A 26,643-nucleotide genomic window follows, 5' to 3' on the forward strand; every position below is an offset into this window, starting at 1 on the left:
ATTCTTCTTCTTCTTCTTTCCATTTTTACTGTTTATATGTTTTTTGGTGCATTATTTGCTCAGTAAAAAAAAAAAAAGTACAATAAAAATGAGAAAAAGGGAAAAAGAAGAAGAAAAAAAGAAAACCTGGGTAGAAAAGAAATAAAGGAAAGAAAATGGGGCCATATAAGCACCACACACCAGAAGCCAGCTCTCTTCCTCTCAAATCTCTCTCGCTGACCTGTAGCCCATCTTCTTGTTACGGTGAATAAAGCGAAGGCAGAAGGAGGCTGAGGCTTTTATACACAGCTTTCTTCCAAGCCCTTCCTCTGCCATTTGCTCATTTCTATATTTCCTTTTTCTTTTTCTTTTTTTTAATATATAATTAAAAAAACAAAAAAAAAAGTTTCTTTTTGGTTCTCTCTGCAAAACCCATCTCTTTCCTAGAAAAAACCTCGTTTGATAAAACTCAGGAGACGCTATAAAATCCCACAATTTGCCCAGGAAATCCCCATTCCCTGCGACCCAGTTATCCCAAGACCCTCATTTCCCGAACTCCAAGGGAGCTTTTCGGATTGTAAGTATTGGAGGTAAGATTTCATGGTTCCTATTCTCCTTTCTTGGTTTGTCTTTATCTTCCGTTTCTGGTATTGAATGCGTGGAGTGCTTGGAATTTTAAGATATGGTAAGAGTTTCTATTGTTTTGATTTGGGATTCGTTTTCTTGGGCCATATGTGCAGATTTAGGGTTTTTGGTTTTTGTTGGGTCTTTGTTGTTTCTTCCAAATATCGTTGCATACGCGAAAGAAAATGTCGATTTTGCCGAAAAGCGATTCGATTCACATCCGGGAAGTTTGGAACGATAATCTTGATGATGAATTTGCTCTGATTCGGGGCATTGTAGACGATTACCCATACATTGCAATGGATACCGAGTTTCCGGGAATCGTTCTCCGTCCGGTTGGGAATTTCAAGAGCAGCTTTGACTACAATTACCAGAACCTCAAGGCTAATGTGGATCTCTTGAAGCTAATTCAGCTGGGTCTTACGCTTTCTGATGAGAAAGGGAATCTCCCCACCTGTGGGACTGATAAATATTGTGTTTGGCAATTCAATTTCCGGGAGTTTAATCCCAACGAGGATGTGTATGCGAATGACTCCATTGAGCTGCTATCCCAGAGCGGCATTGATTTCCAGATGAACAATGAGAAGGGCGTCGATGCTCGCCGGTTTAGCGAGCTGCTGATGTCGTCGGGGATTGTGTTGAATGATAATGTCCATTGGGTTACCTTCCATAGCGGGTATGATTTCGGGTATTTGCTCAAGCTCCTCACCTGCCAGAATCTCCCCGATTCGCAGGCGGGGTTCTTCGATCTGATCAAGGTTTACTTCCCCACGCTGTATGATATCAAGCATCTGATGAGGTTCTGCAACAGCCTCCATGGCGGGCTGAACAAGCTTGCCGAGCTCTTGGATGTCGAGAGAATTGGTAGCTGTCACCAAGCAGGTTCGGATAGTCTGCTTACTTGCTCTGCATTCATGAAAATGAAAAAGAATTTCTTTCATGGCTCGCCTGAGAAATATGCTGGTGTTTTGTATGGTCTTGGCTTTGAAAACGGACAGAGTGCTCATTGAAAAGAGACAGAGAGAAAGACAAAGACAGAGAAAGGAAAAAAAATTATGAAATGATAATAAGAATGAAAGCTATTTGTGTTGTATTGTGAAATCTTGTCTGCTGCATAAATTTTCCTTTGTTGTAGTTGTTGTACATTTTTGCAGCAGTTTGTATAGTGGAAGTGTAGTGATTCTTAATGATAAAAGGAAATCTGTATCTCCGAATACTTGTAATGTATATCTTGCAAACCAGCAACATCGTTGTTAATGATTTGATTCTCAGAAAAGAAGAAATCAAAAAAGTCATGCATAATGTGTCCCTTGGTTAACAACATACAAGGAAAAGGAGCAAAAGATGCTTGAATGAATCTCTTTGAGATTTCTTGAACCCTTAAGAAAGGGTGAAAGGATGCTGCACAAAGCTGGCCACCTTGTTTCCTTCACTTGAACCCTTGCAATTCTTGTGCTGCCAGCTGCTTGATGTTTAGAGAATTGTTGCAGTGGCTCCGCATTCGGTTCTTTTTCCAGAGATTCTTTTAATATCTTTACACAGCATTGTTGGTATAACGAGAATGAATAAGTAAATATGGTTTTTTTACCTGTATTTTAGCATTGGTAAATATTGTTATGTAATTTGTCTTAGAACAAAATTTATTCCGAGCAAGGTTATTGGTTTTTGAAAAACGATTAACAGGTTTAAATATCACAATTTATGCGGAATTAACGGATATTTAAAACTAAGTAAACAATCACCAAAATATGAACAATTACACACAAGGATTTTGGTGACGAAGAGGAAACATTTTAAAAAACGCTCTAAAAGTAAAACTTCTTCGGGACAACCAAACCCAAGAAATCACTATCAAAAGATTATCCAGAGATTACAGACACTAGGAACACTTACAGCCGTTTGCAAGACCTTGACTCTATAAGATCGATAAACCTCCAACTCGTCTCCTTACTCACAATCTTCTTCAACGTGATTTTCCTTTATTGGATCATTCTGATAGACTTCTCAATGAAACTCAATGAAACTAACAATAATCCTCTAAGAGGAATAATCAGGCTCACACAGATTTTCTCTCTAAGCACAGCCTCTCATGAAACCTAGGCTAGAATTTCGTACATCTCTCTCTATAAAGATATATATATATACCCTCGACAAAACCCGAGACTTGACACACTTCAAATCACGTTTTGGGTGTAAAACTTTCGGGGTGTCCGGATAGGTTAATAGGCTGTCCGGACAAAGCCTTGCGGAGCAAAAACTGAGTTTCTGGAACTATTGTCCGGACAGGGCATGCAAAGGTGAAAATCAGCAATCATCAACAATCTGGAAATTCCGTCGGTCCTTGATCAATAGCTTTGATCGATAAGTGTTTGTAGTCCGATTAAGTTGAAACTTTGCAGGGACGTTTATGACACATGAATCTACATTATGAATGGTGGAGATTTGATTTTGAGCATTCTATATTAGTGTTTGAGCCTGTGGATAGTAACATTTGCATTTTGAAACTGAATTAAACCAACACAAAAACTAACATTTTTTATCGGTATTCTTAAGAAATTCTGAATAATTTTTTCTACACATTTTTTTGTGGGTTTACCTAAAAATAGTTTTTTATTTTATTTTATTTTTATTAGTTTTAACATATTCTTCAAAATGACAAATATTGCACAACTCTAACTTGGATAGCATAAAGCTAGCATCATCTTGAATTGTTGGTTCTCCAAGACATCCACAAAATTGCTCTTTAACGATTTTATAAAATCTCTTAGGATATCTTCTAAACCTGGGAAATTAGAAAGTAGTGTAATTTATTGTTGCATTGCTTTAACCACGGCAAGATATCTGCTTGAAGTATAGCTATAAGGTAATTAAGGAAAACTCAACTATTTTACATTCGTTGTTTACAAAAGACTTGGTTGCACTCTTTTTATAGAAGAGTGAAAGACAAAAAGATAAATAATAAAGGATAAGGGAAGAGAATTTAGGAAATATAGGTGTGTTATACACAGATTGCTTGTTTCTTTAAAGCGGGAATAAGCAGCATTAAGCAACAGAAAGTCGTCCGTGCAGCACGCATGTAACCTAAAGAGGTTTCCAGAGTTGCTTTAATGCATATGCATTCAGAATCTGGAAAACTTGCTTTTAAAAGCTTATTGGGAAATCCAACTACAGAAGACGGTATCATTCTCAAATCAATGGCTTCAAAACTCAAAAGGGAACCTGGAAGATCCAGATATTTCTGATGCCTTCCAGACAACAATGTATCAATTTTCATGAAACTTCCTTTTTAAAACCAACATCCAGTACATAATTTTTTGATGACGCGGAACTTCACCTAGGTAGGGCCCTTCGGACTTACTCCTAGAGAGTAAACCCTAAATACACGACCCTACCCACCAAAACCGTGTATCAAGTAATTCAGGGAAACATCCAGTATATATTATATTAAGCCCTCGAAAACTAACTAGGAATTTTACTGTAAATATTTTGTCTGAAATTCACCAAAATCATACTTGATATATTAATATCACCATAGTTATTACCATAATCAATGTGAACAGTAGAAGTGTAACTTCAAAAACAAAAGTATCATCACCCTTACCATGTGAAAGTCGCTCCTCCATTATACTATAACAAGATCCACACTTCAATAACAAATAAAGCTGTGCTCTTTGAAATTGCAACAAGGCATACAAGAACTTTCTCTCCTTAAACACTCCTCTTAGTTCCTATGAACATTGAAATAAACATGATTTTTTTTCCCCTTTTGTTCCTTTTCTATGTCAACTGACAATAATGATTGCTAATTCTACATCAGCATAGTTATTGTGACATGAAGTAGAGTGTACAACAACAGAAATCAATGATAGGAATTCAAGTTGGCCCAAGTGAGAGAACTGGCAGGTGAAAATCCTATTTATTTGACAAACCAGCTAATATCTCACCATCCTTCACCATCTATTCATCATGTTCTTGCTGATCATCACAAACATTACATGTAATAAATCCTGGCACAAACATTAACCTAACCTCGCTTCTCTTTGCAGTACCTAGAAAAAATAAGCAAAAAACAGATTAAAAAAACTAGTGGTAGATGCTAACTAGTCAGAAAAAGAACAGGCTGCAAGAATGGCAATATAATTAACTAGTTTATGTTGCGATGATGGGTCTTTACGCATTTATTAGAAAACATCTTTTTTAGTTCTATTTACATACTGTGCTTAAGTGAAGGATACACCTTATATGTTGATATAATCAAATATGCTGTATCACAAAAAAAATTGGGGATAAAGTACATGGAGAAGAGAATTTTAATATGAACTCCAAAAGCCTGTTTACACTTCAGAGGCCCCTTACAAAGAAAATGGAAATATCATCCAGGAAAAACAAATATAGAGATAGTTAAGCGGTATGATGAGTAAGATAGTGGATATGGAGGAGTTATGCAGACTGAACTCACTAGATCTGACTTGAAAGAAGAAAATTGTGAAACAGCATACACCCTCCACCCAGAACAATAGGGATGAACAGCTATAAAACTCAATTGTACTAAATCTGTAAGAAAAAACTATGACAAATTAAGTTTAGAAGATCCGGTAAAAATATAGACCCTCTTATTAAAAGAGTGCACTATCATTAATCACTTGCTCCTGCAAGCAATTTTATTCAAGTTCCTGTTTAGTATAATTAGCTGTATGTTGCTCAATGGAATTTGAGAACTATGCTAATGACCATCATCCCACGCATTTCTCGTTCAGGTTGGATTGACATAGGTTACATATATCCTTAGGCCAAGTGGAACATGCTAAGAACCTCAGAGAACACTACATTTGATAATCAAAACCCCCAGCAAGCCTTATGTCACCATATTCTAATATTGTGTTTATGCAACTCCAACATGCCCAACTTTACCATATTCAGTCTGTTTTACTGTTTTTTTCTGTCCCTTTTTTTTTAGCAGTAGGCATCTAATCTCCCCTCCTGACTCTCCAACAATATGCCATCTTCAAACCAATGTAATTTTGAATCAACTCAAAACTCCCTATAGCAACATATCAGTCTTTAATTAAAGAAATGGAAAATTACAAAGATGTATGACAAGAGACCTATGGAGATCGTTTGGGATCAAACATCAGATATTGATAATCTGGAACACTATACTCCTTAATCCTCATAACATTTGATATGATAAACCCTGAACAAGAGATTAAGGCACAATTTCTATTATACTCTATGTAGTGCACATCTAAGGGTGGTAACTACAGTTTCTAGCCTACATCACCTGAGGCATTTCCACAAATGAAAAATGGCAACTATGGGCATTGTCTCCTTAACTTGGAAGTTAGAACTAGAGTGAGATACAAAACAGAAAGGAAAGCTTTCTAGAGGGGTTATGGATATCTTTGTGGAAAGATACTTAGTTGCAGGGAACACTGATCTCTATGTATTAAAGGTAACATTTAGCACATATTATAAGGCCCTTAGAAGCATTCAAATTTAATGGAAAAAAGTATAGGTATAATCGATCAATTGCAAATATAACACATAAATGCACTAATTTTGATACTCATTCATTGATTTGAAGTGACCTAAGTACCAACAAATTGTTTGAACAGTACAACTCCCTATGCAAGTAATGGTTGTTCAGTTAATTAAGTAGTGCAGAAAATAATCTAGATCTGCATGCAATTGCAAAGCACTCTTGAGCTGAGACACATAATGCAAGAATCCATCCACACTAACATTAAGCATATATTTAATATTCATACCACATTAAGTAAACCGCAGTAGCAAACACATGCAAGTTCTAATTTACTGGGACAGTGGAGCTACACAATTTGGGGAGAGAAGAAAAGGAAGATAAGGGGTGGGAATGTTTCAAGAGGATGATATCAGCTTTGTTTAGAAAGAAAGCCATAATGTGTGGAAAACCTTTTATCAACTGCAAACAGTTTTTTTTAAAAAAAATTGTTATACTATGCCTGTAATCACCGACCAACCACATACATCATCAGAACATGAATTGAGACCTGTGGGTCCCAAGGAAGAGACTCAGCCAACTTTTTTACTCATTGAAGTTAACTCCAAATAACATACTTGGAAAGGAGAATGTTTTCCTTTACCTCTTCAGCAAATTTGATCAAAATGGTTGTCCGAGGTCGTTGCTGACCTTCCATTGGCACAAAATGAGCTGTTACAACAGCAGGAAAACCAGCACTGTCCAAAACACCCTTCAAAGATAAAGAAAAATCACATCAGAGCCTCCAACACCTAGACTATCAGCTAATAGGAACAAAGGCAATGAAGTACTTACCCTTACTATTCCAGCAACAAATGCCCCACAATTAAATGTCCCCATGTCTTTTGGAATTGAAATAAATCTACAACCCCAAATTGGAGCAATTAGCTGGACAATATTGTAAACCTAAATATCCAGCTAGCTGTCTGCAATAAAAAATTATACTAGCCAGGAATTTTTACCTGTTCACAAGGAGCTCCTTCTCGCTGATCATGTATTCATCTTCATGTTCAGTGCCTTTCTCAAGTGAGTCAGCCACCTAAAATGATCAAAAAGAGGATTTGGTAAGATTATTGCTTAACAGAAGTATATCATATTATAGTCCAGAAAGAACAGAACTAAAAGCTAGCAGGGGAAATTTTGGGCCTAAATTGTGCATTGATACAAATGAAGATTCATGGAATCATGCAGAACAGTCAACATTACCATTTTTTCTGCTAAACCAATGGAGCAAAGACGATATTTCATTTGGTTCATGCAATATAACTATTTCTATTATTCATGCAGTCTAACTGATTGGCATAAAATATTTTATTACCCTTTTATGTGGTTGGCAAGAATAAAACCAAAATCCAACTTAACCAACAATTTTTTTACGTGCTGTGACTGCTGTCTACCAAAACGGCCACATAGATCCAGTTATCTCCTAAGTAACCAACTGGACACCAAATTAACCATATTACCAACAAAACTTCACCAGACGCCACCAAGAAAATGAGAACAAGAAGTCAAGAGTAACCTCACTCAAAAGAATTACATTAAAACAGAATCCATAAATTAAAACAAGTAACAGCAAATTAATAAGTTTGCTACCACAAAATATACTTCAATTGTTCAAACACTTCTAAGTTCTAATATAATTGTCAGAACTTCCCCCTATCTTAGCACAGGCTTGTCACAAAACATTCAGAGATTGAATGATATTACTGAGTACAACATTCAGTTGCTGACAAACAAAATGCAATAAATTGTTTCATTTAAAAACCATTGAACTACAGGGGGAAAAATAAACAAAAATAACAACAACAGCATTCACCTTTCCAAATAACACCTTCCATACAGTGCTGTGTACAAAGGAAAGAATGCCCAACAATCGTGTTTCCCTTCTGTTTCCCTGTGGCATCAAGAAAAACATCACTATTCTATTCATGCTAACCTCATGAAAGATTAGATATATACCACACTCATGCATTACACACATTTGCAAACCTAAATAGAGAACATATTACAAACCCACAATACTAATTGATTTTGATTGATGACAACCCATTACAGCAAAACCACAATAATATCCCAATACAATTGCATTCAGGAAGACATGAACCCAAAGTAGAACTTCAACAGTGTCACATACCTTATCTCTATGGCAAAGAAGTTCCAAAACTCGAGCCCCAACCGCATAGCCTGCATCCTCCAGCCTGTTCCATGTACCATAAATTTTGTCAAACACTCAAATGGAAAAATTTCAAGAAAAGTCAATCTAAGCAACCCATGTCTCAGCTGAAAGCTTCTAACCATCCAATTTCTAAGGGTCTTTTTCTTCTTTCTTTACCTTCAAATATAATCTCCAACTTCTATCCATTTATGCTTTGTTTGGCCAACAAAGCTAGATTTAAAGTACAATATCGAGTTTCTCACTTAAAACATGAAAAAGTAAAATCACTCAAAGACAACTGCGTAGAACCATCCAACCTAGTCGAATCAATGAAATTCCATTATTTGCAATAGAAGACAACGTAAAACATCTATGAAACTTTCATTCTCATCATCAATTTTCTCGGCAACCAAACAATAACCCGAACTCAGTATACAAAAGCATAATATAGAATGCGATAGCCAATACGCGGTAGTGAACAATTTCACCTTCTTTCTAACTCGGCAATGTTGTCCACCTGCGTCTGATTGTACTGCACAAGCTCAGAAAACAGGAACGCAAACGCGCTCAAACTGACCTGCAAACAAAACCTCAATTTATAAGCCGAAAAGTCACCAAAAATGAATATAGAATCTCAAATCTCGCTCTCTTTCTTCATTTTGCGCTTTTTGGAACCAAAACGCGCAGAGATTCAAATGCTTTGACAAAATTTCGGAGAGATCTAAGAAGAATTTAAAGAAACGTTTCGAAGTGAGCTGAACACCGCTATTTGGAATTGATTCGGTAACTGATTAAGAGAGCAAAGTTCGAGAGAGAGAGAGAGAGACCTCTTGCTTGCCCTTGCTGAGGGGCTTGTCGAGGACGTTGGAGTACTGCTTGATCTTCCCAACTCCGATCATCTTCGTCTTACTCCGTGCGTGTGTGAGAGAAACTGTAATTTTTCTCAGATGTAAGTATTCACACCCATGCCCGTGGAAACCAAATGGTACTTCCAAGCGTGAATGATATTTCTTTGTATTTTTAAAAAAAATTAATTATATAATTGAAATTGTATATAATTTCTGTTATAAAATTTACAACAAAAATGTTAATGTTACAAGTTCATCATGTGTTTATCCAAAAATGACGTGGCTTTTAAAATCGCCATTGACGTTGTGATTGATCATTATTAGATTTTGATCAAATGATAATTTTAAAAGCCACCTCATTTTTTTAGGGACACAAATACAAGTAATTCTATATAACCTTATCAATTATTCCAATAGTTTATTCATACCGGTTGACGTTGTGTATTTTAAGTGATTAATATGAAAAGTTATTTAAAACACGTAACATTAACCAATATAAAATGTATGTGATAAATTGGTGCGAAGAATATCTTTACACTTTGTTTATTACTATCACAACGTCTAATAATAACAATTTTTTCTTAAAATTGTATGGAATAATATTTCTTTTTGTCTTAATCTCAATAAACCTATTTGGGATGGTTCTATTCTCTATGTGGCAATTGGGCCTCCTAATCATCAATTTGCCTACAATCCATATACCAGGACACTTAGCCCTAGAAAATGTGCTCACTCAAAGCCTCATACAACTTCAAAACAACATGTATAATCTGAATTTCTCTTAGTCTCAAGCCAAAATCAATAGTTGTAAGGCCCATACCACATCTTTTCTAATATATTTAAAAATCACAGTTTGGCCAGATTGACCTTTTAAGCTTACAAAACTCATAACTTTTTTCATACAAACTCCAAATGAAACTTGACCCAATTTTCTCTCAACAGTCAACTCATGGAGGCATAACATAATAAAAAATCCAGCTAAAACTTTCACCATTTGGCACCTTGATGGATTGTCCTAGGCTTATCCTCAAACTTCGTTTGACCTATGAGACTTCCCAAATCATATCTTGGCCTATAAGCATAAAAAAAAATCAGTAAACCATTCCCAAAATTCTCATATTTCTTAGGCTATGTTTGGGAAAGAACTGGACTGGAAAGAGGACCCAAAGACCAAAAACTCCAAAAAAATTCTCACATTATTCCTCTCAAAATTAACATCAACTTCTTACTTTTTACCTCAAAATTAACTTTTTATTACTATTCAAATAAAAAAATCATTACAAAACAAATTTATTTTTCATACAAAAACATTCTTACATTTTTTTCTTCTTCACATCAATCAAATATGCTACAGTTTCAGTCTACTTCATTTATCAACTCCTTTGCCAAACATAAGCTTAGTTATTATATCTCTCAATCTAGTTTGAACATTCCTAGTCTATATGATTTATTGTGGTCAAATCATTACATTCTTACTTTTTTTCAAGTAGCTATAGTCTATAGACACACTTATTTGTCTATAGACCACTTTCGAAAATGACCCGCTAACTTATATTCTTTTATTATATATCACACTTTTATTTCACTTTGCTGATGTTATAGTGGAAGATTAATAGAATTCTTATACTAAAATTGGGCAACGCCCGAGTATTAAATAAAAAATAAAATCAAAAATCAAAACCAAGGGCTTAAGTAGAAAATTATTTGATCTAATTTTCTCCAAACAAAAAATGGCATTTCAATTTTCATCTGTAATTTGTATTACTTGTTAAAAATGACAAACCCTATATAATCCAAAAACAGAAGAAAAAAAAAGAAAAAGAAAAAGACAAATGAGTAATAGAAAAGAAGGGCAACGAACTTGGAAGCAAAGCTGTGTAAACGGAAACACAGAGACATAAAAAGCAAGCCGCATTACTCTTTCAACGCATCTCTCCTCGCGCACACACACACAAACAAACAAACAAACACACAAACACCTCCCGAACCTCAAAGCCCTTCCCCCAAGCTTACCTGAGTCTCCTCTCTTCTCTCTCTCTAACAAACGCACACACACTCTCTCTCTTTCCATCTCTAATGGAAGACGACGACGAGTTCGGAGATCTGTACACGGACGTGCTACGGCCTTTCACTTCCACGTCGTCATCATCCGATGCTCTGGAGACCCACGGGGCGTCTCTGGCGCCGCCACCTCTCACCCGTCCGATCGATCTCAACCTCAAGAGCGACGACGACGAGATCCTCTTCGGAGCTTCCCGCGCCAATTCCGCTGCTCCCAATCGTCCCTCCGATCAAACCCTAGCTACCCGCCCCACCGAGCTCGAGTCGGCTCCGAATTCGATACCCCGCGACGAGAGAGTCGAGGATTTTGCTGGTCGGTCTGGGGTTTTGGACGGGGGGCGTGTGGAATTACCGAAAAGGGCTTCTCCTGAGGATGTGAAATTCGATATTGAGGAGGTTAATACCGGAATTTTTGATACTGGCTCTGAGCCGATCATCCCGGGACTCTCCGGCGCACCGGCAGCGAATCTAGAAGCTTCTACCGCCGATAACGATTGGGACAGTGATAGCGAGGACGATTTGCAGATAGTGTTGAATGATAGCAACCACGGGCCTATGGCGATGGAAAGAGGTGCAATTGGTGGTGAAGAGGACGACGACGATGACGATGAAGACGGGGACCCGCTGGTTATTGTGGCGGATGGGGAGCTGAATCAGGAGCTGGAGGCGCAGGATTGGGGTGAGGATGCGACGGGGCAGGCGGTTGGGGTGGATGGCGAGAGGAAGGAGACGGGGGAGGCGGGGAAAGTTGGTGGTGTTGGCGGAGGGGCCGTGGGAGTGGTGGCTCCGAAAATTGGGTATAGCAATCATGGGTATCATCCATTTCATTCTCAGTTTAAGGTCAGTGTGTTATATGCTGCTGTTGCTTGAAAATAGGGAAATTTTGTGTACATGGGGTTGACTTGTGTTTTCCCCTTATTTGATGAGAATTGGAGCGTGGTTGTGGCTTGTAATTGTTGTACAGTGTGAATTGTTGGGAAAATTTGATGCTTTGGATTTGAATTTGCGGTCTGGGTAAGTTTCATGTATGTTGGTGTTTGAAAAAGTAGAAAGGAGTGACCACTTAAAATTGTATTTTTCTCCTTCCTGGGAGCAATGGAAATGAAAATTGCTTGGCTTAGTAAGTGTTTGATGATTCTTAGTGTATGCTTGAGATTTTATTTCTATTGAAAGTAAAGGCAGGATGCTTGCAGCTTGCAGCTTGCGTGTAAAATCATCTGATTTAAGTAAAAATTTTGGCAACGATGCGTTATTGGGAGTTGCATATCATGGAAGAATTTGAGCTGATTTCCCTTCCAATCAGTTACCAATATAAATAATGGGTCCTTATTCAAGCTACTAGGTATATTGTGTTAAAGTCTGTAGAAGATTTCTGTGCGGTGTAGGTGTTATCCTTCATACTGTTTGTTTCAACGCCCGGTGCTAGGATTTGAGCCTGATTGTAAATTTATTATTAGGAAACTTTAACAACATAGGTTCTGATGGCAAACACTTTATCTTCGGCGACTGATCTGTAGAGTCTCTGAGATTAAGGCTGATGGATGTTTAACACAAAGTTGGCGTTGTTTGTTCCTCTATTTCTTCATAATCGTTGTCATTGTTGTCAGCATCACCATCTAATTCTTCTGGTACCGCTTCTCTCATATGATGAAGAAAGATATGCTGTTGATGAAATTCAGAATATTGAGTGAACAAACTCGTATGGTAACTTTATGCCACAAGGAATTTATATGCGGCATGCCTTCATTGATCTATTGCAAGTATCTTTTACAGCAGGTTGCCACAGTTGGGGTGGTTGAGAAGGGGCAGTTATTGTAAAAGCAGTTTATTGGCTTCCATGTTTTTTACTCCTATGATCAAGAACAAATTCAGATAGCTCATTTGCAAATCAAAAAGTAAAACGCTGGAACTGTGGACGCTGCTACTACATCGTGTAGTAGAGAAACTGTATTGCTTGATGTGTAAATTAAAGTGACAAAATATCTTATATAATGCTGCACCCTACAACTCCTCCCACCTCGAAAGAAAAAGGAAAAACAATAGAAAATAGAAAATTTTCTGTTTGTTATTATGTTAATAAAATGTTTTATAAAGACAAGCTCATGCTACCATCCTCTGGACTATTTTTTGCTTGCCTGCCTCATTGGTTGCATTTGCAAACTTTACGTCAATTCTAGTTTGTAACGATTGTTCAATTTTGGGGATGTAGATTTTGCTGGAGTAGTTTTCTGGTACGATAAGTCCAATCTTTTTGTTTACATACTGGTCAAATGCCTTAAAAGTCCTTTTGAGGTCTGATTTCATCCTACTTAATATTTTGGGAACCCTTGCTTCTGCTCTACACTCCAAATGTTGTTATTCCATGATGGTTCCTACTTTTTATGCCAAAGCACCGGTGCTTCGTATGACATAGCATCTTTATCATTGATATCTACCCTGCCCAAACCCCCTTGTTTACAGTGGAAAAACTGGTTCTATATCGATCAAGCCTTCCTTTGTATTCTTCAGCTGCTGTCTCCCAGCCCGTGATCTGACAAGTGGTTAATTCTCTGTGGTTATCTCAGGGTCATTGTATTTCTTGATGCGTATCATTTGTTTTTTCATGCTATAAGGAAAATGAAATAATTTTAAATCTACAGTTATTGCCTTTAACCTTGGTATTTGATTTGAAAAGGTTATCTTTAAACTTATCAAACAAAGGTTATCCGTGATAGGCCTCTAAGATTGAATTATATCTTCTTATTTTTGGTTTCTTGTTACTTCTTTTTTTTTTTTTTTTTTTTTGAATTTTAGAAATGTATAAACTTGTTCTTTGAATTTTATTCGTGCCTAGGAAGATTGATCTTCCCCCTCCTCACTCTTCTCTTTACCAGTGAGCTTGTATTTTAAATTCAAGATAAGTGTGTCTAAATTAATTTATTTTGAATGATGTACCTGCAAAGCTTCTTGTTTGTTTATGTAAAGGAAGGAAAGAATCTGCTGTAGCTGGAATTATTCTTTTTGATGGTTAAAGCAACTTTTTAATTATTGGCTTATACCTGTTTGTTTTCCCTGCACATAAATCCTAATTATTCACTTTTTGTTAACATGCAGTATGTTAGACCTGGTGCAGCACCAATGCCTGGAGCAACTTCTTCCGTTCCTGGAGTAGCCCCAGGCCAAGTTCGTCCGCTTGTCAACATGGTTCCTATAGCTGGTCGTGGTAGAGGTGATTGGAGACCAGCAGGAATAAAAAATGCTCCTCCAATGCAAAAAGGTTTCCATTCAGGTTTTGGAGCGCCTGGTTGGGGGAACAATATGGCAGGGCGAAGTTTTGGCAGTGGACTAGAATTCACACTTCCTTCTCATAAGTAATTTTCAATTAGCTGCATATGCTGGTTGCTTGTTAATTATCACGATAGTCGCATGTTGTTAAAACATCTCATGGTTTAGAACAATCGCATGTCGCATGTCAAACATTCTCATTGTTTTGATGATGTAGTCCATAAAAACATATGTGACCGTGTACTAGAATATTCTCATTGTTTTGTTCTTTATGTTGTCCATTATTAGGTATTAAAATGCGGGGTAAGGATGTATCGGTTTGCATTATTTCTTATTGTGATAATGCTTGATATTTTATTCATTTGTGTAATGGGTTTTTGCGTTGTCATTGATGCTTGTATGTCCAGTTTTTCAAACTTCTCCATTCTGAACATGTAATTCTACTCTTTCAGTTTCTTATATCTTAGCTGACCTCATGGGATGTGGCTCGTTTGCTGCGGCATGGCCTCTCCATTTTTAGTTGGGGCGCCTTTACGCTTTTAATAAAACAGTTTATTACTTATCAGAAAAAAAAAAAAAAAACCATTGTTTTTAGTGTATAAAGAGCTCTTTACTGTAGTTGCTCTTTACTTTTCATTCTAGTTCACTACAGCACTACCTCCTGTGGTTGGTGTTGGTCTGTTGTCTAAAGCCCTTTTAAGCAGATATGTTCCTCTAACTGAACAATATAGTGCCACACTATGTGCACTTGGTGGGGGTCCCACCTAGTACGCTGCTGTTCTAGTCAAAACTCTTGAGATCCAGCGAAAGTGATGACTAATAAATGGTCTAATTAGGTGTTAGATTACGTACTATAGTGGGTGCACACTATGAGAGACCAATAAATCTTATCTGCCAGAAGAGAGAGGGGAAAAAGAAAAAGAAAAGTATTTATTCATTGTTAGATGGTCCTGACTATCATGTAGTGATGGAGTTTAGTGTTCATTGTTAACTTGTTAGTGTCACACTTGTGTCTATTATTCAAAATCAATCCTTGTTCAGCAGTGTGGGAAGTGAAAAAAGGGGGCAATTTTTCTTCTTGCGTGATTCATTACAGGTTTTGATAATGTAGTCCATATCATTTATATTTCAGCATTTTTTGAGATTGGTTTATTACTTATCTAAACAAATTTATATTTCAGTATTCAAGGGTTCTGTAAAAGATTTAATTTTCAATGGTTTTTTTTGACCTCATGATTTGCTTATTTGACCATCTTGAATATTTTCAGGACCATATTTGATGTTGACATTGATAGTTTTGAGGAGAAACCATGGAAATATCCTGGTGTTGATATATCAGACTTCTTCAACTTTGGTTTGAATGAGGAGAGCTGGAAAGATTATTGCAAGCAACTGGTAATATCATTAAGCTTTAATCATACTTTCGACCACATAAACAGAAACTAAGTCCCTGCATATTTGATTTCTCAGGAACAACTCCGCATGGAGTCTACTATGCAAAGCAAAATTCGTGTTTATGAAAGTGGGCGAACAGAGCAGGTACTGAGTGTTTATATATCTCAAGAAAGTTTTTGTTGTTTCCAATAGAAATATTTGGTTTCTATACCCCTGTTCTGGTACCAAGGAAATTTTTTTTTTTTGGCTTTTATTTGCCCCAGGAGTACGATCCAGATTTACCCCCAGAATTGGCAGCTGCCACTGGTGTTCATGATGTTCCAGCTGAAAACTCAAACCTTGGAAAGGCGGATGTTGGACAAAGTGACTTAGCGAAAGGACCTGCTCGTGTGCGCCCACCTATAGTACGTACAGCTATAGTACGTACAGCTGTCTAACATTATTTTATATTCTACCACTAGGTTTAACTCCTGATTTTCATATAGCTTTATTTGTGTCTCTAACTATCACATTGTTTGCATGTAATTTTTAGCAATCTAGGTAAAACATCTGTAGCTACTAGACATGTTGCAATTATTTACTACTTCGGCTTCCAGGCTCAATGATTTCTTATTTTATTTTTTATTTCCTACCAGCCAACTGGGAGACCAATACAGGTGGAAGGTGGTAATGGTGAGCGTCTTCCTTCCATTGACACCCGACCTCCTCGCATCCGTGATTCAGATGCAATTATTGAGGTACTTAATTAAACCAGTCTTAAAGTGCACTGATCTAAATGTGTAAGTAGATGCATCATTTTATGCTGCATATTTAATGTAGATAACTGGAAATATTTGGGCAACAGATTGTCTTGCAGGACTCTTTAGGGGATGATTCCTCCACAGGAAATGGTGCCCTAGAACGTCCAGACAATGATCCCCAAAGAGAGGAATTTAGAGAAGGTGATGTAGTTGAAGAAGACAGTGTGCAGGTGGACAGTGAGTATTTTGATGGTTTTCCTCAGGCTTACAACGGTCGAAAGAGAGATCTGGTTGAAAAAAGAAGAAAGCCTTTCTTGACTTCTGTTGATAATAACTTACCTGATGGGGATGGAGTATCATCCCTTCCCTCTCCAGAAGCACCTGCCCAGTATCCTGGTTTGCGGGGGCAGACTTCTGTCCATCCTATTGGGAATGTTGGTACCACGTATGATGAAAGGTATGAAATAGTCTTGGATAGATGTAACCTTTGATGTATGTTTATAAAATCACCCATATGTTATTCTGTCCAATGTGATAGTTTTGTGTTCTAATACATTCCTTCAAGTTAGGGAGAGAAGTCCACCTTGATGAAAGAAAGCCTATTCCAATTACTTGGATTGTATTTGAAATCTTTGTTCCACCTTGTGCCTTGTGTTTCTATGTTAATTTTTTTACAGGCGTTTATGCTAATGAATGCTTATCATTTTACACAAAAGCTAAGGGTGTCATCATCTGAACTTGTGAATGCCCAACAAAATTAACTTGCTTCTCATTCTATAAAAGAAGCTTGATACACGGATTCAAGAAGATGTAGTGGACACTAAAATTGTATGAGAAATCAATAATGATCTTGTAAGAAAGAAAGTAGTTACAACTTATCAAAAAAAAAAGAAAGAAAGTAGTTACAAGCTGATCATCTTAGAGAGGTGGAACCTGGTAATTGTGAAATCCTTCATCCAAGAATTAACTTGCCTCTCACGTGGGTCAGAGAAGCATGAGACAAGGACTCAAGTTGTAGTGGATAATAAATAATATATGAGAAATCAATAATGATCTCGTCAGAAAGAAAAAGCAGTTACAACTTGATCACCCTACAAGTTGTGCTATTTGGAAATTTTCCTCAATTGATTTGGGTTGTCTTGGGTTATGCCTAGATGAGTAGTCGATTTGTATGCTTGTTGGTAGATTGCCGGCAACATTCGAGTGCTGCTGTGTGGAAGATGATGCATTCATGCATTAGTGGTGTCTATAGAGGGAAGTGAATGATAGAAGTTTTGAGGATCGTGAGAGGACTTTGGAAGAGATTAAGTCTTTAATACAATGCATCCTTGGACAGCTGATTTTGTTTTTTCTTGGTGATTAGTTGTCATGATTTTTTTGTTCTTTTTGAGCTAGGTAGCTTTTCTTGTATACTTCCTGTGTACCTAGGGGTGCTTTATACTTTTAATGATATCTCAATTACTTATAAAAAAGAGAGGTAAAAGCTGGTAATTGTGAAATCATTTTTCCAAGTATTTATCTGTTTTCTTTGTCCGATCAATAAAAGAAATTTGTATGTATTCCCATTTGGAGCTTTTCAGTTGGCAATATATACTTTTTCCTTCTGGAATTTTATCAAGTACAGCTTATGATAGTGTAGTTTGTTTGCCTAGGTTGTTAACAGCATCGTTCAAGTATTTATCTGGGCATGAAAATGAATTTTCTGACTATAATATACTATGATGTTCTGTTGTATTTATCATGGGTTTCTTGGTTAAATTCTTATAAATTTTTTAGCAGATGTTTATTAGCCTGAGCTGGAAGTATTATTAACTTGTAAGATTGCATGAGAACTCAATAAACTCGCTCCTTTTGGATGCAGGCGGACACAAGGACGGACAAGTGACCAGTCCCCTCATGTGACTCCTAATCGAAGTACGCATGATAGGAAATTTCAGGATAATCAGAAGGAAGAGTCAGTAGAAAGCTTAGACGATAAACATAGTCCATTGCTATCATCTCCTGACACAGTTAGGGATGCCAGGGAGTTGAGTGTTGACCCTAAAGATGCTGAGCATGATGAGCTTGTGCTGGCTGATGGAAGCCCTTTAATGGAAAAGGAAGAAATGTCTTTGAACACGATAGGCGCAAATGACACCCTTAAAGATGGAGTTGTAAAGAAACAAAAATTGAGTTCTCGTGTCGAACAACCTGTGCTCCAAGAATTTGATGAGGGGGAGGACTCAAAGGCTGCAAGAAGTAGCGAAAACAGCAAAGCAAGATCAGGAAGCAGCAGGGACTATCAAAAGTGGCGCGATGGGGCTGAGGAGGAAGTCATTCAAGAAGGAAATTCAACCATGGTGGAGACTGTGAAAAGGCACCTTGATGAAAATGAACAGGGTCTCCGAAGAAAGAATCGTGACGGAAGGCAAGATATGGAAAGAAATCGCACTGCAATAAAAGGAACAGAAGATTACCCCTATAGAGACTGGGATCCTAGCTCAGGTCATCAATTGCTTATGAAAACTGATGGGTTTAATAGGCGAAAGGAGAGAGACAATCCTGATGGACCCTGGCAACGGAGAGATGACGATCCTTATAATAGAAGGAGTAGAACTGAAGACATGAGGAAGAGAGAGCGTGGTGATGAAATAGGATCCAGACACAGGGGCAAGGTTCGAGACGGCGAGAAAGATGAATATTTACATTCAAAAAAACAGTTGGATAATGGCAGCTATAGGGTTCATTATGATAAGGAGGTTGTCTCACGCCACAGGGAAAGAGATGATGGTCTGAAGAGTAGGTATGAAAATGTCGATGATTACCATAGCAAGAGAAGGAAAGATGAGGAATATCCGAGGAGGGACCATGCTGACAAAGAAGAAATCTTGCATGTACACAGGGAAAGTTCCAGTCGTCGTAAGCGGGAGAGGGATGAAGTTTTGGACCCACGCAAGAGAGATGACCAACTAAGAGTTAGAGATAGCCTTGATGATCACCACTCTGTTAGGCACAAAGATGAGAGCTGGCCGCAGAGAGAAAGGGGCGAAAGGCAGAGAGAGAGGGAGGAGTGGCACAGGCCAAAACAGTCTCATGAAGAATACCTACCCAAGCGGGAAAGAGAAGAAGGACGGGTTGCTGTAAGGGGTGGGCGTGGTCCAGATGATAGAGCATTGGTTAGCCATGCTAGGGCAAAGGAGGATTACAAAGGATTTGATAAAGAATACCAATTTAAAGACATGGTGCGACACACTGAACAGTCCAAGAGAAAGGATCGAATTGAGGATGAAAGTTCACATCATAGGGGACGTGATGATGTTTATCCACGTGGAAATCAATTTAGTAATGATGAAAGAAGATCCAGGCAGGAGAGATCAAGTTCCCGTAATGATCGTGCTGTTAATGCTTCTGATAACCAAAGAGTACATGACAAAAAAAATAGAGAGACTACAAGGAAGAATAAAGACTCTGACGGTGGCGATCACAATGCTTTGGGCCCTTCCAAGAGAAATCAAGAAGACCACAGTGGTCAAATTAATGAGATGGTATGTAGCATGCTTAGACACAAGAATGTAGAATTCTTTCAAGATAAGGAAAAAAGTTCTCCCTTTTAGAAGTTGAGTTATTCGACAATGTCTTAACATGAAGAAAAGTAGGTCATAAGCTTGAATTTGCTAGAATTAAATGACTATGGGAAAAAGGCAAATCTAGCTCAATCCCTTGGTCCAGCAAGGTTTGGTTGAAACTTGAAGCTCATGCTTTCATCTGGAATACTAACAACAAAAGAGGTCTGACTGTTGAAGCTCATTTTAATAATTGGTCACTGACTTTTAATTATTCAGATGTTGGAGTAAGGTTGAAACCGTGATTTCAGAGCATGTTATTGCTAGTAGTCACTTCCAAAATTTCATGTTTTCTGGGTAAAGATGCTAGTTTCTAGGATTTGCAGTGTACCTTTTACTTGGCAATTATAAAGGTTGTAAGAATTCAGATGGGCTAACCAACCCTATTTTTGTAGGTTTCGTGGCAATGTTACCGTTAGAAAACCTAAAATATGTGAATTAATAAATAAAAAGGGCACTGTTATGGAATTCTTGCCTGGGCAAGTGATTTGGAATATTGAATATCGACTCTTTTCCTCATTCAAGGTGAGCATTGTCAATCCTTGTGTATGCTAAGACGCCATTTTCAAGGCTTGGGAGTGGACAGGTTGTTTTAAACCATTTACCTCTGTAGTATTTGATGCATATGCCTTTGCTTATAATTGAAGAGATCCATTAGGGCAAGAACCTCAAACGTAAGTAGCTTTAATATCTGATTTGTCTTAGATAAGGTAATGGTAATATGAACATTCTTTCTTGGATATGACTCATTGAGAGAAATGCTAACCCTCATGAATTGTGATGTTTGTACATATCAAAAGTTTGTTTCTGACATAAAATTCGATTTTTATTACTTGAGCTCATTCTTGAGGCTTACAGACTAATTTGTAAACTGCTTTGTTTGTCTCGATCAGATTGTCATCTTGTATTGGCATTTCCTATTGTCATTTGATATTATTTTCATCAATTAATCTGGGTTTTGGTTGAGAATTTGAGATACTCTTTGTTGAGACCAGTGAGTTGTGTTCCTCTTTGGGTTCACTACTTTAACCTTATTGGTTAATGTAGGAGGTCTCCCTGCGGGGTTGTATTCATTTCTCATTCGTGTTTGTTGACTTTTGTACTTAAACCTGGTAGGAAGTCTAACCCTTTAGGTAGTGTTCAAATTCATATTTCTTCTTGTGCCATTGTATAGGGCTTGAAAGGTTCTGGTGATCAAGGAAATGGTGAGCATGAGATCTCGGTGCACCGCCGTGCGTCCAGAAAACATAGGGAAGATGCTTCATCAGAAGATGAACTGCAAGACTCAAAAAGAGGGCGCTCCAAGTTGGAACGTTGGACTAGCCACACCGAGAGGGATTACACTATCAACAATAGGTCATCGTCTTCCTTGAAATTCAAGGAGATCGACAGGAACAACAATGGTGCACCTTCTGAAGCCAGCAAACCTCCAGATGAATCTGCTAAGACAGTTGAGGCTGTTGATAATCAACATCCATTGGCTGAAGAGAAAGATGCTTCTGACCTGGAAAGCAAAGATGTCGACACAAAACCTTTGGAAGATAAGCACCTGGATACAGTGGAGAAGTTGAAGAAGCGAAGTGAACGGTTCAAGCTTCCGATGCCAAGTGAGAAAGAGGCCTTGACAATTAAGAAGATCGAGACTGAAGTACTGCCTGCTGCCAAAAGTGAGACTCCTGCAGATTTGGAGATCAAACCAGAACGGCCGCCTCGGAAAAGAAGGTGGATCAGTAACTGAATGTGAAACCAAGGGACCTACATTATTTTGTGGAATTGCGCTTTTGGTTTTGAGAGAAGTCTTGGCCTCTGATTCTTTAATTCTAGAACCCTGCCAGTCCAGTCCAGTCATGCCTTGGGATGATCATAAATGGTTTCTGTAGGGTTTTAGAGATGGCCATGTACCTCTGCAATTGTTATATCATCTTGTAACCGCTGCCACCCTATACTTCTAATATTGTGTAAATACTGGTGAATGTAACATCAAACTGGTCACTGATGGTGGCAAGGAATTATTTTTAGTGTTAATTCGTAAACTTGTGACCCAGAATTTTATCTGGGTTATTCGACGTGGCAAATCTGAATCTGACTGCGAGAAGCCGGTGCTATGGGGAGGCGAGGCTCTTGTTTGCCTGCAGCGGCAGATGTTCGAAGCAAAGAGCTGATGAGCAAAAGGGAAGCAGTTTTACTACGGTGTTCTACTTCTTATAACTGTACTTTGTATCATTAGTTATCATTTTTTTTTTTTAACTTTTGTTTTTTTTTCCGGCAGCCGGAAGCCTGAAGTAGAGAAGTTCCCTTTGTATTTGAGGAACAAATGAGTTTTAAAAAGTACGAATTTTAAAGATAAAGAAAGAAGAAAACAGGAATGATTTTGGTCATCTTCCGAGTTATCTTATCCCTTTTCTGTGTGTTGGGTTCCTCTAATGAGATGAACACTAATTTTCCCCTTTAATGCATTACTGAGGGAAAGATTTTGCTACTACAACAACAGTAATGATCGCTCCGAGAAGCAAAAACAAGGTAAAATTGTTTGGTTTCAAAATTAGGTTATAAGTTTTTGTGATATGTCTCCTAATAAATTCCTAAAACCGGCTTTTGGAGGTGACCCAACCACCTTAAAACGCCCTTAGGGATGGTTTATGAAGGTGGTTTGGCTACTGTATAATCAAGTTATTTTATTTTATTTTATTTTTTAAAATTTAAGGATAAAATTATAATTTACAAAGAATTTGTCAGAAAAATAGTCAAGATTTGTGATTTATAAGTTTATTTTTGAATGACAAAGATTTATTTGTTTATAAGTTCAAACTACTGACCAGTTTAACAATTTTCCAAAACAACAACAATTGGAGAGTAGAAATCCCAAGAATTAATTGAACCCCTTGGCATGATATAAACTGATATTGGCTTTTACCATTTGATCAACAAATAAATAAAAACGAAAATTAAATAATAAAAGCATCGAAAGCTTCTTGAGCTAGTGTAAGGTTGGACAGCTCAACTTTCACTATACTTTAAAGGGTTCAGTTGAACTTCTGACCTTGCCATAAGTTTGAATTTATATTTTATACATAATATCTTGATTTTATTACATACGGATTCCTTTTCTTTTTTTTTGGTGTGTGTGTGTGTTTTTTTTTTTGAGTAATGAGAAACCTCATCAGCCCAATCTCTAATCTAAGTACAAAATTGTTCCATCAGAGAAAAGTAATTCTAGAAATCGCAATTTTATCTTATTATTATCCAACTCTGTTGACGATTGACATGTTAATAACAATCAATCTTTGGATCAGCTTTTGTTTTTGTTTTTTTAAAATAATGTGATATACTCTGCCACTATCCTATAACTATCTCATTATGTTGATGTGTCATTGTCAATTTACTCTTAATTTAATCATTGTTATAAGAAAAGAAAAATCTAATAGTAGATTGGCATAGTAATTTCTAGCATTAACTCAATAATGAAAATGATATACAAATTAGATTTCACATATTAAAATTTACATTACAATATATATATATATATATATATATATATATATATATATATGATCCATTTACAACATATATAATCAAGATTTTAAAAAATTTATCATAAAATTTTGATTGGTCTAATCCATTAAAAATAAATAAATAAGAATTGGCAATAAGACCTCTAGGTATATATATATATATATATATATATATATATATATAATCCATTTACAACATATATAATCAAGATTTTAAAAAATTTATCATAAAATTTTGATTGGTCTAATCCATTAAAAGTAAATAAATAAGAATTGGCAATAAGACCTTTAGGTCCACACTCACAAAGTAGATGTATGTTTTTGATTGGCAATAGTAGAAGCAAAGCAAACCCACTTTCAATTAACAACAGTTAAAAGAGTCTGGAACCGGACGCAGCCAAAGAGGCCGGACCTTCGATTTCGGTGAGTCAATTGGACCTCCGCCTTTCCAATCTCCCTTTCTGGGGTTCTCATAGTCCATGCCTTTCGCTCCAAAACATTTTCAAATTGATAAAGAAAATGAATTTTTATGTTTGGTTTAGTTTTTTGGTTGAAAGATTTGAATACCCGTTACACATTTTAGATCGCCCATGTCGCTCTAAAGTTGCAAAGCGCATGCTTTGGTGGTGCTTGGAGTAAGTTATCTAGGCTTAGTGTTACGCATGCCAAGTGTTTGTAAAAATGCCCAGCTCTTTGTAATGAATGGCTTGTACATGGCTATATTTTTCACGGGACAATTGTTCCAAGGGCATGTTTTTTACGGGAAACATAATGGTTCTTATATTCATATACTTGTTGATTTAATTGAGCATAATATTGTTGAATAGCACTTATCCAGGATAAAAATACCGCAGCAATATGATGAATGCAACATGACTATGCTGAGAAATGATGTGTGAGTGAGTCTTATGCATCTGGGTATCGTCAAATCAAAAGCACCAATCTTTGGAACCTAGATTGAGCCTCTAGAATCCTAAGGTCTGTACAGAGTTTGGGAATCCCATTTTGACAAAAATGAAGCTGTACACAATTGAAACATAAAAGAAGAGACTTGATGGCCAAAAGACACCTGTGGTTTTTGACAAGTCTGGTTTAATCTCTGCTAGCTTTTATTATACTGATTTTCAGTTCTTTTTTCCGTTATCCTTGAAAATGATCACGCATTTGGATTAAATGGTTTATGCCAAACTTGTTCACTTCATCGCAGGATTTATGTTGGTGCCAATTGTCTTGTAAGTACTGAGACCGGGGTTTTGTTTGCTGCATAACTAGAAGATAGTAAACACTCGGAAAGGTAATTTTTTTTTTTTTTTTTTTCCTGTTTCCAAAACCTCAATGTCTCTCAGAAAACCCCCACTCCCTCGTCTTCTCCTCAACAATGTCTCTTGCATGAGAAATGCCCAACAAATTCTGAGACATGTAAACGTCTCCATTCATGATGGTGGAGCACTGGTGCTAACCGGCACCAACGGGTCAGGAAAGTCTACTTTCCTCCGCATGTTAGCTGGGTTTTCTCGACCATCTGCTGGCGAGATCCTGTGGAACGGTCATGACATTACACAATCAGGAGTGTTCCACCAGTACAAGCTTCAGCTCAACTGGCTCTCCCTGAAAGATGCTGTCAAAGACAAGTTCACAGTCCTCGACAATGTTCAGTGGTTCGAAGTTCTTGAAGGGAAGCAGGGGAATTCATTGCCTGCTTTGCAGCTGATGGGGCTCGGGCGTTTGGCAAAGGACAAGGCAAGATTGTTGTCAATGGGCCAGCGGAAAAGGCTGCAGCTTGCAAGGTTGCTGGCAATTGATCGGCCAATTTGGTTGCTCGATGAACCTTCAGTTGCATTAGATGATGAAGGGGTGAAGTTACTTGAGTACATCATTGCCGATCATAGAAAGAAGGGCGGGATTGTGATTGTGGCAACACATCTGCCTATTAAGATTGAAGATGCCATGTATCTGAGGCTGCCACCAAGGTTTCCGAGAAGGATGACATTGGTAGATATGCTTGATCGAACAGACTTCTAATATTATCCTTATTTTATGTTCATTTATCACACTCATTTGTTTCTCATAAAACCCAGAGAATACACCCTGCCATTGCAGATGAACAAAAATCATCTTTGGTTCTTTTTCTTCTTCTTCAACCTTTTTACTTGTATCTCTGCAAATCTTGAGCTCGGGAAACTGTGTTATGGGACCGGTTAAGCATTGAGTTGTACTCTGATAGTATGTTATGATTGACGCCTGCCTAAATTAGTGGGTGGACTGCCATTGAGTCATATGACTCATATTCCTTTAGAAATTCAGACAGTAAAATTATTGGAAATATTTATCGAGAAATATTATAATTTTTATTATAAGTTATTTATAAATTGGTGTGATAATTTATGTGGTACTTATTATGTCAGCTACTAAAATATTGACCGTCACATGAATTTGTAAAAAAATTATAATAAAAGCTATAATATTTTAAACTCTCTTTTTGATAGCTTGCACGAACATTAAATAAGCAATAATACACATCGAACCTATAAGGCCTAACAATATTTAGTTTAAGATTAATACGTATAGCCAGCTTACTATGGAAGGTGAGTCCTCCATAGGATACACGAAAAATGGATGTGACCAACAAAAATCTAGTGATAGCGTTCACCATATCAAACTGTTGTGGAAGATTTGGTTGGAGTGACCACATATATGAGAGAGGATGATTTTTTTTTTTTTTTTTTTTTTAGATTATCGTGACAATACCATATTTTAATAGTGTCTTGTTGCACTGTTAGGTTAACCCATAACACATTTGAAGTAATTTTAGAAGTTCTTATTGTGTCGCTCAAAAAATAATATGATTTTTAAAATTACAATTTGATCAACATCTAATAGTAATTAATCACAAGCCCAATAATAATTTTAAGAGTCGCATTGTTTTTAAAATAACACAAAAAAAA

The 26,643-nt window shown here is 37.1% G+C and overlaps 4 protein-coding genes across 7 annotated transcripts; 3 read left to right on the forward strand and 1 right to left on the reverse strand.

Annotated features, from left to right (window-relative positions):
• Nucleotides 1-197: 197 nt before the first annotated feature.
• LOC132184945 (probable CCR4-associated factor 1 homolog 7) lies at nucleotides 198-1,863 on the forward strand. The gene is made up of 2 exons (XM_059598737.1): nucleotides 198-569; nucleotides 720-1,863. The coding sequence occupies exon 2, from the start codon at nucleotides 789-791 to the stop codon at nucleotides 1,611-1,613; it is 825 nt and encodes a 274-aa protein (XP_059454720.1). The 5' UTR covers nucleotides 198-569; nucleotides 720-788; the 3' UTR covers nucleotides 1,614-1,863.
• Nucleotides 1,864-4,206: 2,343 nt separating this feature from the next.
• On the reverse strand, nucleotides 4,207-9,260 carry LOC132185861 (uncharacterized). The gene is made up of 8 exons (XM_059599664.1): nucleotides 9,104-9,260; nucleotides 8,765-8,853; nucleotides 8,256-8,319; nucleotides 7,938-8,015; nucleotides 7,084-7,160; nucleotides 6,917-6,983; nucleotides 6,726-6,833; nucleotides 4,207-4,652 (listed from the first exon to the last, which is right to left on the reverse strand). The coding sequence occupies exons 1-8, from the start codon at nucleotides 9,173-9,175 to the stop codon at nucleotides 4,623-4,625; spliced, it is 585 nt and encodes a 194-aa protein (XP_059455647.1). The 5' UTR covers nucleotides 9,176-9,260; the 3' UTR covers nucleotides 4,207-4,622.
• A 1,752-nt stretch (nucleotides 9,261-11,012) lies between these two features.
• LOC132183704 (FIP1[V]-like protein) lies at nucleotides 11,013-22,564 on the forward strand. 2 transcript variants are annotated; one of them, XM_059597091.1, is made up of 9 exons: nucleotides 11,013-12,025; nucleotides 14,279-14,535; nucleotides 15,718-15,844; nucleotides 15,920-15,988; nucleotides 16,108-16,263; nucleotides 16,480-16,581; nucleotides 16,689-17,041; nucleotides 18,446-20,108; nucleotides 21,361-22,564. In XM_059597091.1, exons 1-9 carry the CDS (start codon nucleotides 11,201-11,203, stop codon nucleotides 21,922-21,924), a joined length of 4,116 nt encoding a protein of 1,371 aa, XP_059453074.1. In that variant the 5' UTR covers nucleotides 11,013-11,200; the 3' UTR covers nucleotides 21,925-22,564. The 2 variants fall into 2 exon arrangements, with proteins under 2 accessions (XP_059453074.1, XP_059453075.1); XM_059597092.1 differs by having other exon boundaries at nucleotides 16,108-16,248.
• Nucleotides 22,565-24,021: 1,457 nt separating this feature from the next.
• LOC132184741 (ABC transporter I family member 1) lies at nucleotides 24,022-25,911 on the forward strand. 3 transcript variants are annotated; one of them, XM_059598479.1, is made up of 3 exons: nucleotides 24,022-24,121; nucleotides 24,526-24,783; nucleotides 24,906-25,911. In XM_059598479.1, exon 3 carries the CDS (start codon nucleotides 25,034-25,036, stop codon nucleotides 25,718-25,720), a length of 687 nt encoding a protein of 228 aa, XP_059454462.1. In that variant the 5' UTR covers nucleotides 24,022-24,121; nucleotides 24,526-24,783; nucleotides 24,906-25,033; the 3' UTR covers nucleotides 25,721-25,911. The 3 variants fall into 3 exon arrangements, with proteins under 3 accessions (XP_059454462.1, XP_059454463.1, XP_059454461.1); XM_059598480.1 differs by having other exon boundaries at nucleotides 24,537-24,783; XM_059598478.1 differs by lacking the exon at nucleotides 24,526-24,783.
• The last annotated feature ends 732 nt before the right edge of the window (nucleotides 25,912-26,643 follow it).

Source organism: Corylus avellana, chromosome ca6, assembly GCF_901000735.1.
Source record: "Corylus avellana chromosome ca6, CavTom2PMs-1.0".
NCBI classification, from domain to species: domain Eukaryota; kingdom Viridiplantae; phylum Streptophyta; class Magnoliopsida; order Fagales; family Betulaceae; genus Corylus; species Corylus avellana.

What these genes read in the sequence shown, in the direction of transcription:
- LOC132184945 (XM_059598737.1), top strand. Translation starts at nt 789, where the DNA reads ATGTCGATTTTGCCGAAAAGCGATTCGATTCACATCCGGGAAGTTTGG.
- LOC132185861 (XM_059599664.1), bottom strand. Translation starts at nt 9,175, where the DNA reads ATGATCGGAGTTGGGAAGATCAAGCAGTACTCCAACGTCCTCGACAAG. An exon ending in ATTGCCGAGTTAGAAAGAAG is followed by an intron (nt 8,320 to 8,764) that starts GTGAAATTGTTC and finishes TACATGGAACAG; the next exon opens with GCTGGAGGATGCAGGCTATG. An exon ending in GGAAGGTGTTATTTGGAAAG is followed by an intron (nt 7,161 to 7,937) that starts GTGAATGCTGTT and finishes TGATCATTTTAG; the next exon opens with GTGGCTGACTCACTTGAGAA.
- LOC132183704 (XM_059597091.1), top strand. Translation starts at nt 11,201, where the DNA reads ATGGAAGACGACGACGAGTTCGGAGATCTGTACACGGACGTGCTACGG. An exon ending in ATTCAGATGCAATTATTGAG is followed by an intron (nt 16,582 to 16,688) that starts GTACTTAATTAA and finishes TTTGGGCAACAG; the next exon opens with ATTGTCTTGCAGGACTCTTT. An exon ending in GGTACCACGTATGATGAAAG is followed by an intron (nt 17,042 to 18,445) that starts GTATGAAATAGT and finishes TTTTGGATGCAG; the next exon opens with GCGGACACAAGGACGGACAA.
- LOC132184741 (XM_059598479.1), top strand. Translation starts at nt 25,034, where the DNA reads ATGTCTCTCAGAAAACCCCCACTCCCTCGTCTTCTCCTCAACAATGTC.